Below are 12,547 nucleotides of genomic sequence, written 5' to 3' on the forward strand. Positions count from 1 at the left end.
CATATATTCCTCCATGTGTCAAAAAAATCCAGAAAAAAATTCCCCAGCACATGAAGAAGATCCCCTTTGAGGGGTTTCTGGGAGTCCATGGAAAAGAGATCACAATAGGATGAGAATACATGGATAGAATCTGATCTGCAGTGTAGGAAGGAGTTGCCACACTGATTTAATCAGAGTTCCAATAAATCACAAAGGTAAAGGAAATCTTCAATAACTGGGATCCTTATACTAGCACCCTTGTACATTGTGAACGAGGTTTTTATTTTAGATGTTTTAGATAAATATTTCAATAAAAATCTTGAAACAGGTGAGAAAATGAAAAAGCACGAACCACATTTCCCCCTCTGTACTTCATGCAACTAAATCAAGTTCAGCAAAAGCTTCATTTGTTTAATACTATATAATTTTCTAAAACCACAGTCTTTTTAAAATTCATTTCAACCAATATAGGGGTGTGTATATTTGTCATTCATTTTGCCCTCAAAATAAAAAGGCTTATTATATTATTCTATGCCATAACAGCATTCTTCTCTTCCACTCTTCCCATATTTATGCATGTTTTAATGGCTTGGTCACTGAGACCAAATTAGGATTCGAAGCATTTCCACAGCACTTAAGCCAAAATCTGCATTCATCCTTAGTATAACAAATGATGAACACCCTTAACACAATACTGCAGAATCCCCAGTAGCAATAAACTATTCAATTTTATCCCATTATTCTTATTCATTAATCTTATAGGACCAAACAGCAGACACTGAAAGCAAAACATTTAAATGTATTTTACAAATGAAGCCTTTGATTTCTGAAGTGGCCCCTGATGAGACTGTAAATTGAATCCTCTTCTCATTTCCACCATCACATCTCCAGCTACCTGATGAATTTAATAGTCACATAACAAGCTGGCAAATGGAAAGGAAGTTCTCTCTGAGAGGAAATGTTCATTCAGATAGAAAACTCAAATAGATGAAAATTCAGATAGATGAACTCAAGTACATCTTCTATCTTGACTATAATGGCTGAAGAGCACATATTCCTTGCTCAAAAATTATATAAAGAGGTACAGCAAGGTGACACAGTAGATAGAGCACCAGCCCTGGAGTCAGGAGGATCTGAGTTCAAATCCAGACTCAGACACTAACTGGGTGACCCTGGGCAAGTCACTTAGCCCCATATGCCTCCCAAAAATTACATAAAGAGAATAGAGAACTGAGTTCCTAGGCAAGAAGGTATGAGTTCAAGTTTCTCCTCTGACATATACTGCCTATATGACTCTGGGCAAATCATTTAACTTTTCAATGCCCCAGCAAACTCTCTTTTTTTTCTATTTTTTCTATTTGTTTGTTTAATTTATTTTATTCTGAACTTAAGAAATAAAACAAACATTTCCATAACAAAGTGGGATGGAAAAACAAAGGATCACCTGAAATTACAGATCCATTATGTACTACTTGCTACAACAAAATTATGGAACTTTTTTTTCCCTTCCCTCCCTGCCGCAACTTCGAGATGACTACCATTAAGACACAAATCTGTATGTGTGTATATATGTGTGTGTGTGTATATGTATGTATACATGTATATTTATGTGTATGTATATGTGTGTATATATATATGTATATATACATACACATACACACACATCAATCAGTTCTGGTTTCAAACAGCATCTTCCTTCATAGGATCTTTGCATTTAATTTGGGTATTTATAATAGAATCACTTTGTCACTCAAAATTGTTCTTAAAACAATACTATTACTGTATACAATGTTCTCTTGGTCCTGCTTATTTCACTCTTCATTATTTCGTGGAGGTACCTCCATGCTTTTCTAAAATCACTGAGCTCATCATTTCTTATAGCAGAGTAATATTCCATCATGAACATATTACATAATTTCATTAGCCATTCCCCAATTCATTGACATCCCTGCTATTTCTAGTTCTTTGCCATCACAAAGAGAGCTCCTATAAATACTTTAGAAAATATAGGTTCTTTTCCTTTTTCCCTAATCATCTTGGGAAACAGACCTCATACTGATATTGCTGGGTCAAAGAATATAGTCAATTTAATAACTCTTTGGGAATAATTCAAAAGCTCTCTCCAAAATGATTGGATCAGCTCACAGATCCACCAAGAATGAATCAAGGCCCCAGTTTTTCTACATCCTCTCCAACATCTGTCACTTTCCCTTTCTATAATTTTAGCCAATCTGGTAGATGTAAAATTATATCTCAAGGTTGTTTGAATTTACATTTCTCTAATCAGTAATGATTTTGAGCATTTTTCATATGACTATAAATTGTTTTGATTTATTTATCAGAAAACTGCCTGTTCACTTAAATAAATGGAGAAATGTTCATTGTTTTGGGGTACATTTCTCCATTTATTTAAGTTTGATTTTATTAGTGTACAAAGGTTTTTATGGTTTTTGTTCATATGGTTTTGCTCCTGGGTTTGTTTTGGTAGATATATTTCAAGGTAATTTATACTGTCTAGAGTTATTTTTTTTTTACTTTTTTTTTGGGGGGGTGGAGCAATGAGGGTCAAGTGACCTTCCCAGGATCCCACATCTAGTAAGTGTCAAGTGTCTGAGGCCGGATTTGAATTCAGGTCCTCCTGAATCCAGGGCCGGTGCTTTATCCACTGCTCTACCTAGCTGCCCCTAGAGTTATTTTAAATGGGGTATCTCTAACTATCTTCCTGCAGGATTCTGTTGGTGATATATAGGAATAGTGGTGATTTATATGGGTTTACTTTATATCCTGCTACTTTGCTGAAATTATTAATTATTTCAATTAATTTTTAGTTGAATCTTTAGGATTTTCCAAGTATATCCTCATATCATCTGCAGCAAGAGATAGCTTTATTACCTCATTCCTTATTTTAATTCCTTCTGTTTCTTTTTCTTCCCTTATTGTTATTTCTAAGATTTCCAATACAACATTGAATAATATTGGTGACAGTGGGTATCCTTGTTTCACCCCTGATTGCATTAGGAAGCCTTCTAGCTTATCCCCATTACAAATACTGCTTGCTGGTGGTTTTAAGTAAATGCTTCTTATCAACTTAAGGGAAAGTCCATTTATGCCTATATTTTCAAGTGTTTTTAATAGAAATGAGTTATACTTTGTCAAATGCTTTTTCTATATCTATTGATATTATCATATGATTTTTGTTACTTTTATTATTGATATAATTAGTTGTGGCTTTGTGGGTTTGTTTGTTGTTGTTGTTTTGTTTGTTTTTTTTTTGTTTTTGGTGAGGCAATTGGAGTTAAGTGACTTGCCCAGGTTAACACAGCTAGTAAGTGTCAAGTGTCTGAGGCTAGATTTGAACTAAGGTCCTCCTGAATCCAGGGGTGGTGCTCTATCCACTGTGTCACCCAGCTGCCCCAATATAATCAATTCTGTTAATAATTTTTCTTATTTTAAATGACCCCTGTATTTCTGGTATGAATCCCACCCTGACAACTCTCTAAGACTCATAAGTTGCAGAGAAGATGCTGACCTGCATTAGTAGAGTGAGCTTCCTCATCCAGAAATCCCCTATATCTATGAAGTCATAGGTACATTTCCTATATCCTATGACAATTACATGAACTTGGTAGTATATTTAGCATAGCTAAGTAAAAAAGAAAAAGTATCAGTTTTTTCTTCAATGGAAAATGAAAATTTACTTAGCTATGCTAAGTCTCAAAGTTTTCAAAGTATTAGACCTGTTTTCTTCTTCATACTTTTTATATAGCTTTGCTAAAAATCTAAATTTGGGGTCCTTTTCCCTCAATCCACCAAAGTAATTAATTTTTCAAGTCTTATTCATTCCTACCCTCACCACCCAACCTTCCACCCTCTACCATCTCTGTCTCTGACTCCCTCTGCTCTATCTCTGTGTCTCTCTGATTCTCTCTCTGTCTCTCTCTCTCTCACCCTCACTCTCTCCATCTTCTAAAAACGTCAAAACTCTTCAATGGCAGCTGGGAATATATGGTGGAGGGTTCACATTTTGCTTAGACTAACCTGAGCCTCAATCTTTGGCTATCTCAATCTTCATTATTTTCTTGAGTATAAGTCAGCTGAAAAATGTTGGAGGGGGTGTGGGAATAGAGGGACATTAACACACTATTAGTGGAACTGTTAACTGATCCAACCATTTTGGAGAACAACCAGGAATCATACCCAAAGAGTTATAAAACTATGTATACGCTTTGACTCAGCAACACTACTATTAGGTTTGTTTTCCAAAGCGATCAGGGAAAAAGGAAAAGAACCCATATGTTCTAAAATATTTATAACCATTCTCTTCATGGTAGCAAAGAATTATAAATCAAGAGGATGCCCATCAATTGGGGAATGTATAAACAAGTTGTGATGTATTATTGTGATGGAATACTACTGTGCTATAAGAATGATGAGTTGGTTGATTTTAGAAAAACATGGAAAAATGCATAAAAAAATGAAAAGTAAAATGAGTAGAACCAAGAGAATATTGTTTATAGTGATAGCAATATTGTTCAAAGAATAATTGTGAACAACTAAGTTATTCTGAATACTATAAATACTCAGATCAACTATAAGGCACCTATGAAGGAAGATACTATGCACCTCCAGAAAAAAACTGATAAATAGAAGTATGCATGGCTTGTTTTTACATATATTTATAAATCTATGTCAAATGGTGACCTTCTATAGTGTGGAGTGGGGAGGGAGAGATGGAGACAGTTCAGAATTTAAAATGGAACCAAAAAGCCAATTTAAAATTTTTTAAAATAATAAACGAACTGAGCAATGATCCTGACATGCCTTGAAGAACCTTATAAAATGGAAAGTTTTGGGAGATCCTGGGTCCTCAGTTGGTACTGAGTATAGTTGGGAAAGAGCTCCCAACGTGCCTCTTAGAGATGACCACCAGAAGGAAAATGAGTCCAACCCCTAACCCGATTGGCCAAAAGACATGGACCTGGAGAAAACTGTTTGGCTGACTCAGAGGTGAAATGCTGATTCAGCAGTGCTGTAAACAATTTCATATTCTGATGTTTTAAGTCAGCCTTGAGGGAAGCATGACAGTACTTATATGTTACTGTACCTTGTTTAAGTCTTTGTATGTTTCTTGAGCCGTGTGTGTGTGTGTGTGTGTGTGTGTGTGTGTGTGTGTGTGTGTGTGTAGTAGAAGTAAACAGCTATCTTATACCTGATTCATAGTGAACATTGAGAACCTTTCTACTTCCTTCCTTTTTTAGGAGACCTTAGACATGAACCAAATATAAACTTTAAGAGATTTTTCCCTAGGGCTCTGAAGTGGGAAATATAAAGAACTAGCCAGTTTAATAGGAAAATAAGAGTGTGACCCCACTGTTAAGAGGACACCCCCACCCTCCAGAATTGAATCCAGTCCATATATTTAGGTCTTAAAATGAGGGAGGCCCATTTATGGAAGAGAGGTTTAGTGCCCAGCTCCATGGATGCAATGGAGGGTTATTTGTATGGTTACAATATTAAAAACTAAATCAGTTATTTTAATTTAGATTTTTCCCCTTTTCAAAGATGAACTTTCCTTCAGAATTGCCCTGCTGCCTCTTCCTTTACCTATCTTCTATTTTTTCTCCATTTCATTGATTCTCTAAAACACTCTTTTGAAACCTTTAGTGACTTAGTCTCTCACAAAGAATATGTGAAAACATCAGGCAAAAGATAATTTGAAATATCCTTACAAGATAAATTAATCTTACTGAATAAAATGTTAGGTACATGCAAAAGGCCAAGAAGGTACATTTCTTTGCATTACATTCAACAAGCAAAAGGGCATACTACTCCATGGAGTGCAATTCTGTGTTCTCTTAAATAAAATTGCTTTCATCAAGAATTCTAAGCAGATGCAGACCCAACAGGGAGATTATTCAATTACTAATTTATTTTACTTGTGAAACTATTCTGGAGGTTTGACAGTTGAATACACAGTGCACCCACTCTATTAATTACCCAGAATGTTTGACACCAGCAAATGTTGGAAATAAGCTAACTACTTAGCAGCTTGGTCTTGATTTAAGAACTCAGTCTGGTTTATTTCTCCCAGTCACTGGGACAGGAAGTTTTAGTCTTGAATTCCCAAGGAACAGAAGATATTTAACTATAATTTTCTCCCTAATGGTTAAGAACAATAAAAAGATGTAAGATGAAAAAAGAGGGTGGAGAGGGAAAAGAAGACCTTTATCTCTCCCTCAGTTTCTCATTTGGGTTTCAGCACTTTTAAATAACTGCAGTCATGTTGAGAAACAGCAAAGCAAAATAAAACGAAGAAGGGAGTCAGCTAGGTGGCACAGTGGATAAAGCACTAGCCCTGGATTCAGGAGGACCTGAGTTCAAATCCGACCTCAGACATTTGACACTTATTAGCTGTGTGACCTTGGACAAGTCACAACTCTCATTGCACTGGAAAAACAAAACAAAAACAAACAAAAAAATGAAATGAAGATAAGTTCTGGCTACAATCAACTTTAAATTATACCTTTTAAACATACACATATAACTTAACATGGAAAGATGGAAAGAAAGGTTCCCATATATACCATAAAATTCATAGCAATATTTTGGGTTGCAAAAAACAGGAAACAAAATGTGAACCCACTAGTTGAAGAATAGCTGAACAAATTATGACATATTAATGTAAAGTTATACTACTACACTGAAAGAAATAAAGAATATTAAGTATTCTAAAAGACAAATTGAATGGAATTTGAATTGAAAGACAAAAACAACCTAATACTGAGTAATAAAATAAGCAGAGGTTAGAGAACAATATACACAATATTAGTTTGTGTTGTTCTTCCTTCATACTCAAAGAGGACCAATGACATCATGATGTTGAAGTCAAGGCAGAGTGTGTTCCATTGTGGTCAATCAGTCCAACATGAGCTTAGAAGGCTCTACCACAGGTTGGGCACAAATTGTCTGTTTAAACACTTGGGATAATGTCTCTAGATCTGTACATATCACATATCGTTTGTGCTATTAGTGCTATGTGATATTATCATATTAGTACTATAAACCAAAAAAAAAACACCAAAAGATAGATAACCTCTGATTTAAATAATTAATCTTGGTATAGTAAAACAAATAATGAAATGCACTTTCCTTCTCTCAATAGAAAGGTGGGAGGAAGGTAGCACCAGTAGTATGGGATGGAGCATATGTTGTTGCTGGATCAATCAGTTTCATTTAACTTTCATTCCTTTTTACAAGGAAAGGCTTAATGGGGAAATTGAAATGTATTGGAAAAAATATTGATGGTATGAAAATAGCAAGAATTAATAAAAAAAGAAGGAAGGAAGGAAGGAAAAAAGAAGGAAAGGAGAAAAGGAGGGCCAGAGTAGAGAAGGAAGAGAGGGAGGGAGAAGGAAAGGAAAAAAGGAAGGGAAGGAAGAACAGAGGAAAGGAGGAGAGAGAAGATGGAGGAAGGGATGAAGGGAAGAAAGAAGAGAGGAAGGGAGGAAGGAGGAAAGAAAGGAAGGAGAAAAGAGGGAAGGAAGAGGAAGAGAAGAAAGGAAGAAGGAGGAAAGAATGAACAGAGGGAAGAAGGGAAGAATGGAAGGAAGAAAAGAGGAAGGGAAATATGGAAGGAATAAGGAAGGGAAGGAAGAAAGGCATGAAGAGAGGGAGAAGGGAAAGGAGGAAAGGAAGGAGGGAAAGAAGGAAGAAAGGCAATTGGTTTTTTCAGGAGTTTTCCAGTGTTAATGGGAAGGAATCCTATATTCCTTCAAACAATATAGTTTGGTGACCCTAGGACATCATCTATGGTTTCAGCATCTCAAGTCAATATCCAATATCACAGCACGTTAATTTCTCTGTCTAGGCTACCTGTTTTAAAGTGAAATAACTATTCCAACCAGTCATAGAGTAATGTCATTAGAAAAAGGGTTTTATACATGAGTAAAGAGGGAAAAGATGTAATCATAGGAAAATTAGGTTGAGGCTAACCCAAACTTTCTTTTTCTTTTTTTTCAGACTAGGTTGTATTATCTCATCCAGGCTAGAAGTGTAGAGGCTACTCATGGCCAAATCCCCCTCCTGATTGGCACAGGAGTTTTGACCTGTTCAGGCTCTTATCTGGGCCAGTTCTCCCTCCTTAAGCAGTCTATTAGCCACTGCCCTCTTTCTGGGAGCGCACCATATTGGAGCTAGGCTTAAGGAAGACATCAGATGTCTTAGACCAGATAAACTACAACTCAGAACTCCCAAGCTGAAGAGATCTATCAGCCTAAGCCTCCTCAGTAGCAGTGATTACAGGCATGTGCCAGCTCAAACTTTCCAACTCGACCAATCTTATGGAAGAAGAAGTTCTCACTGAGACTTGTGAGATGAAACAGCTTTGCCCTCAAAAACCTTTCACCAAAACCCTCCCAAAAATACTCCCTTCCAGAACACAGATACCTTGTGATTCCATCTGTTCCAGGTCATATGTCACAGAAGTGCTGATGTGTCTTATAGATGGAACGGTTCTTATGGTAGAAGTGACAGATGCAGATGTCAAGGAAATATCCATTGTCTCCTCCATTCCTGGAAGGGTCACCGATGAATCAAAGCCTGGAGGTGATGCCTCTTCCTTTGAGTTGGTGACTGTTAAAGCTATCAATTTTTTAAATTGTTTTAATGAATTTTTAAGACAGGACGATAAGAAAATTATCATAGGAAATGATAAACATTAATGTGAACCCTCATTTCTCAAGCAAGAGTTAAAAATACCAGTATCCCAAAACACAAAATAAACCATTCTTGGCGATCAAGAAAGGGGCTTATTAAATCAATTCATCCATTTTTAACTAGATATTTTTCTTCTGGGAAAGGAAAACATAGAATCATCATAGGATCATAGATATAGAGCTGGAAAGGACCTGTCACAAGTCAGAAAGATTTTTTTTCTTTTCAATACTCAATTAGTCTGTATTCCACATTACAGGCAGCTAAATGGCACAATGGATAGAATTACAGGCCTCAAGGCAGGTAGACTCATCTTCTTTAATTCAAATCTGGCCTTGGACACTTAGTAGCTGTGTGACCCTAGGAAAGTCACTTAACCCTGTTTGCTTTAGTTTCCTCATCATGAGGAAGTTCATCATGAAAAAAGAATGAAACTAGAAAAATATTCAAAAGTTTTCTCCACCTCAAAACAGCCCCAAAAGATAAAACCTGACTTTAGGTCATTTCCAACTGCAAGATCTGGGAAAAAACATCAATGAGCAAAGCCAAATCTGGCAAATTAAGGTAGACCTAGGTAGACTGAAGAGTATCATACTGGACTGAATTTATTCTGCATATAGTTTGCTTGCACATAGTATCTCTCACATTAGACTGAGAGCTGCCTAAAGGCAGGAACTATTTTTTCTTTTTTTTGTTTCTTTTTGGTTTTTTGTTTGTTTGTTTTTTAGGGGGGTTGGGTTTGGGGTTTTTTGTTTCGTTTTGTTTTTTTGGTGCTCCAGTGCTTAACCCAATGTCTGGCACATAGTTAGTACTTTAAAAATGCTCATTGACTTAATTTGATTTGAATGGGCATGAGATTAAACCATAGCCTAGGTTTAGCTCAGTGATTGACCCAGACTTTTTGACATGTGGTTAAATCTAAATGTTCTCTTTAAAGCCCAACAAATGACATCTTAGGCTGACCTCTGGCTGTGCCAGACCATTCTTGGTATCCCAGAGAATGACAAATCCTTTTTCCCCCACCTAGTTTGACTTCTAAATATACATGTGTACACGTTGTTATTGTTGAGTCATTTCAGTCGTGATCGACTCTTCGTGATCCCATTTGGGATTTTCTTGGCAAAGATACTGGAATGGTTTGCCATTTCCTTCACCAGCTCATTTATATGGGTATATGCATCACCACATTAAATTCCATGTCATCTCATATGATGTACTCAACCCATAACATCGAACCAGACTCTCTAACCTTAATTTCCATACCTGGAGTAACTGCCAGAGACAAAGGTGTGTCAGTAGCTGAGACAGTAGTTGCCAAATATTCTGACTTTTCTGGTAACTGAGTCACACTAGAAACCACTGTGATGGGAGATGAACTCTTAATTTTTTCCTCAATCTCACCAGATTTTCTGGTGATCTCCAGGGTAGAATCCTGCTCTTGTGTAACCGATGATAAAGTGGCTCCAACATCTTGACTAGGCATCATCTCTTGAGAAATACTATCTAAAAAAGAGAAAACTTTAAACTTTTATTTCAAATATTTCACTAAATCCTTGTCTCCCCAAGTCAGCATACAATTAATAAAAACATGACAAAACAAAAATGTTTCAGGAAAAAGAGCTGTCATAGTAGCTATAGAGGATTTTTTAAGGAAAAAAAATCAAATAAATTTTGTTTCTTTTTCCCCCCAAGAGAAAAGAAACCCATAAAACCAAATAAAAGGCATGATTTTATATGTGGGAACAAATTCTGAAAACAAAGAAGAAAGGCCAAAACAAAAATCCAATTTTGGCCAAGCCAAAATTCCATTTTAGGCATATGCAAAGTCAAAATGATCAATTAGGAGGAAACAAATTTCTTGCAACTATGTGACACCCAAAAACTTTCACAAGCAATATTTTTCATGCATAATTCAACTATGAGAGGGAAAAGAGAGCCAGTTTTGTAAAAAAGCATTAATCCCTCACCATTTGGTGATCATTCAATATCTACATATGTTCATGAAGGAGAAATGGCTATATGAATGCCACTAACCCACTTTGGGTTTTGTTTCACAGCTCATAAGTAGACTGTAAGCTTCTCAAATAAATTATTATTGGGGACAGCCAGGTGGCGCAGTGAATAAAGAACTGGCCCTGGATTCAGGAGTTCAAATCCGGCCTCAGACACTTGACATTTACTAGCTGTATGACACTGGGCAAGTCACTTAACCCTCATTGCCCCTCCCCAAAAAAATCAAATAAATTATTATTAATGGTGGGAACTAAAGTATGTTCTTTTGTGATTGCTGACAGAAGGGGTCATCATTGAATGTTAATTGACCCACATTTTAAAACTCAATTTCCAGGATAGCTTGTAAGCTTTTTTTCCCCCTCTCAATCATACTTCCAGTTACAAGACATATTAGAGATGCTGGTCTGTTTTGAAACTAATTAAAACAAAAATAGAAACCTTAGAGAGTTGATTGATCAATTTAAATATCATATTTTAAAGCATAATAGCTTTATTCAAACTATTGATATGCCTATTATCTAAGTAATCTGTCTACTTTCTGGTGTTGAGTGTTTTGATTTTTCAGTATCATATAGTTAATTTTATATTGATTTAATAATACATTTATATTGATTTAATAATATACTTATTTAATAATGATTTAATAATGATATTGATTTTCTAATATCAAGTAGTAAATTCAAAATTCAAGTAGTTAATTCCTTTTCTTATCAGTCCAGTGGAATGCCCACTTTTTCTGTTTTTATTCTTTCTGAGGAGTTGAAATACCTCATGTGAACAACAGTAAAGGTTATAAAGATCATTCCTATTTATATAACACATATATATATTTATCATACATACATATATATGTGTGTATGTAGTTATCCAGAGTGGTGTAATGAAGAGGTATTGAACTAAGAGTTAGAAAAACCTGTGCTATCACTATGTTAACTTTAAAGCCCTATATCAATATCAGCTATCATTGTTATTATCCATGGTACAAAGGAGAGCTAACATTGTAGTGAAAGGCCTTAGGTTCAAATCTCAGCTCTGCTACTTACTACCTGTATGATTTAGGATAAGTTACTAAAACCTATGGGACACAGTTTCCCCATATATAAAATTGAAGGGAGAAGGTAACTAAGTAACCTCTGATGTGCCTTCCTTCTCTAAATCTATAAAACAATGAAATGTTATATTATTATTATTTTCTTTTCATGTGTATTTATATGTATATGGGTACATTTATGTCCTGGCTTCTCAACTGTACCAAAGGACTCAAGAGCAGGAACCATGGTTATACCTCTCAGAATTACTAGCACCTAGCACACTGACCTCCATGCTGTAAGAATTCATTGGGGGGCAGCTAGGTGGAGCAGTGGATAGAGCACCAGCCCTGGAGTCAGGAGTACCTGAGTTCAAATCCATCGTCAGACACTTAACACTTACTAGCTGTGTGACCCTGGGCAAGTCACTTAACCCCAATTGCCTCACTAAAAAAAAAAATTTTTTTTTAATTTAAAAAAAAAAAGAATTCATTGGCTACTTATTGGTTGTTATCAAATTAATCTAAACTTATTACAAGCTCTATAGTGTCTTGTTTAATTTTGAATTCTACTTATTTTTCCAAAATATAATATACACTTTTGTTAACAAATAAGAGAAAAATTATAAAATAGTCTTTGCCTGGGGTTCTAGGATACACCAAGAGTATTTAGGTCTCAAGCCTTTAAAATGGTAGGTTGCTACACATAGTGGTTGGTAACAAACAGGAATAAGGGAACAGGAGAGAGAACTGGAAAATGTTATGATTATAGAAAAAGGAATTGAAGTGATGCTATATATTCCATTCTTTCTACTT

At 35.6% G+C, this 12,547-nt stretch overlaps 1 protein-coding gene across 6 annotated transcripts in view; it reads right to left on the bottom strand.

Moving 5' to 3' along the window:
- The window catches only part of ARMH4 (armadillo like helical domain containing 4), a 143,703-nt gene that overhangs the window by 110,060 nt on the left and 21,096 nt on the right, over nucleotides 1-12,547 (bottom strand). For 5 of the 6 annotated variants that reach the window (XM_043986196.1, XM_043986197.1, XM_043986201.1 and 2 more), the window contains exons 3-4: nucleotides 9,955-10,194; nucleotides 8,425-8,619 (exon numbers count right to left, since the gene is read on the bottom strand). In XM_043986196.1, the coding sequence (XP_043842131.1) occupies nucleotides 8,425-8,619; nucleotides 9,955-10,194 (435 nt within the window). The remainder of the gene's footprint in view (nucleotides 1-8,424; nucleotides 8,620-9,954; nucleotides 10,195-12,547) is intronic. The other variant, XM_043986199.1, reaches the window with a different exon arrangement.

This window comes from Dromiciops gliroides, chromosome 2 (assembly GCF_019393635.1).
Source record: "Dromiciops gliroides isolate mDroGli1 chromosome 2, mDroGli1.pri, whole genome shotgun sequence".
In the NCBI taxonomy this organism is placed as follows: Eukaryota; Metazoa; Chordata; class Mammalia; order Microbiotheria; family Microbiotheriidae; genus Dromiciops; species Dromiciops gliroides.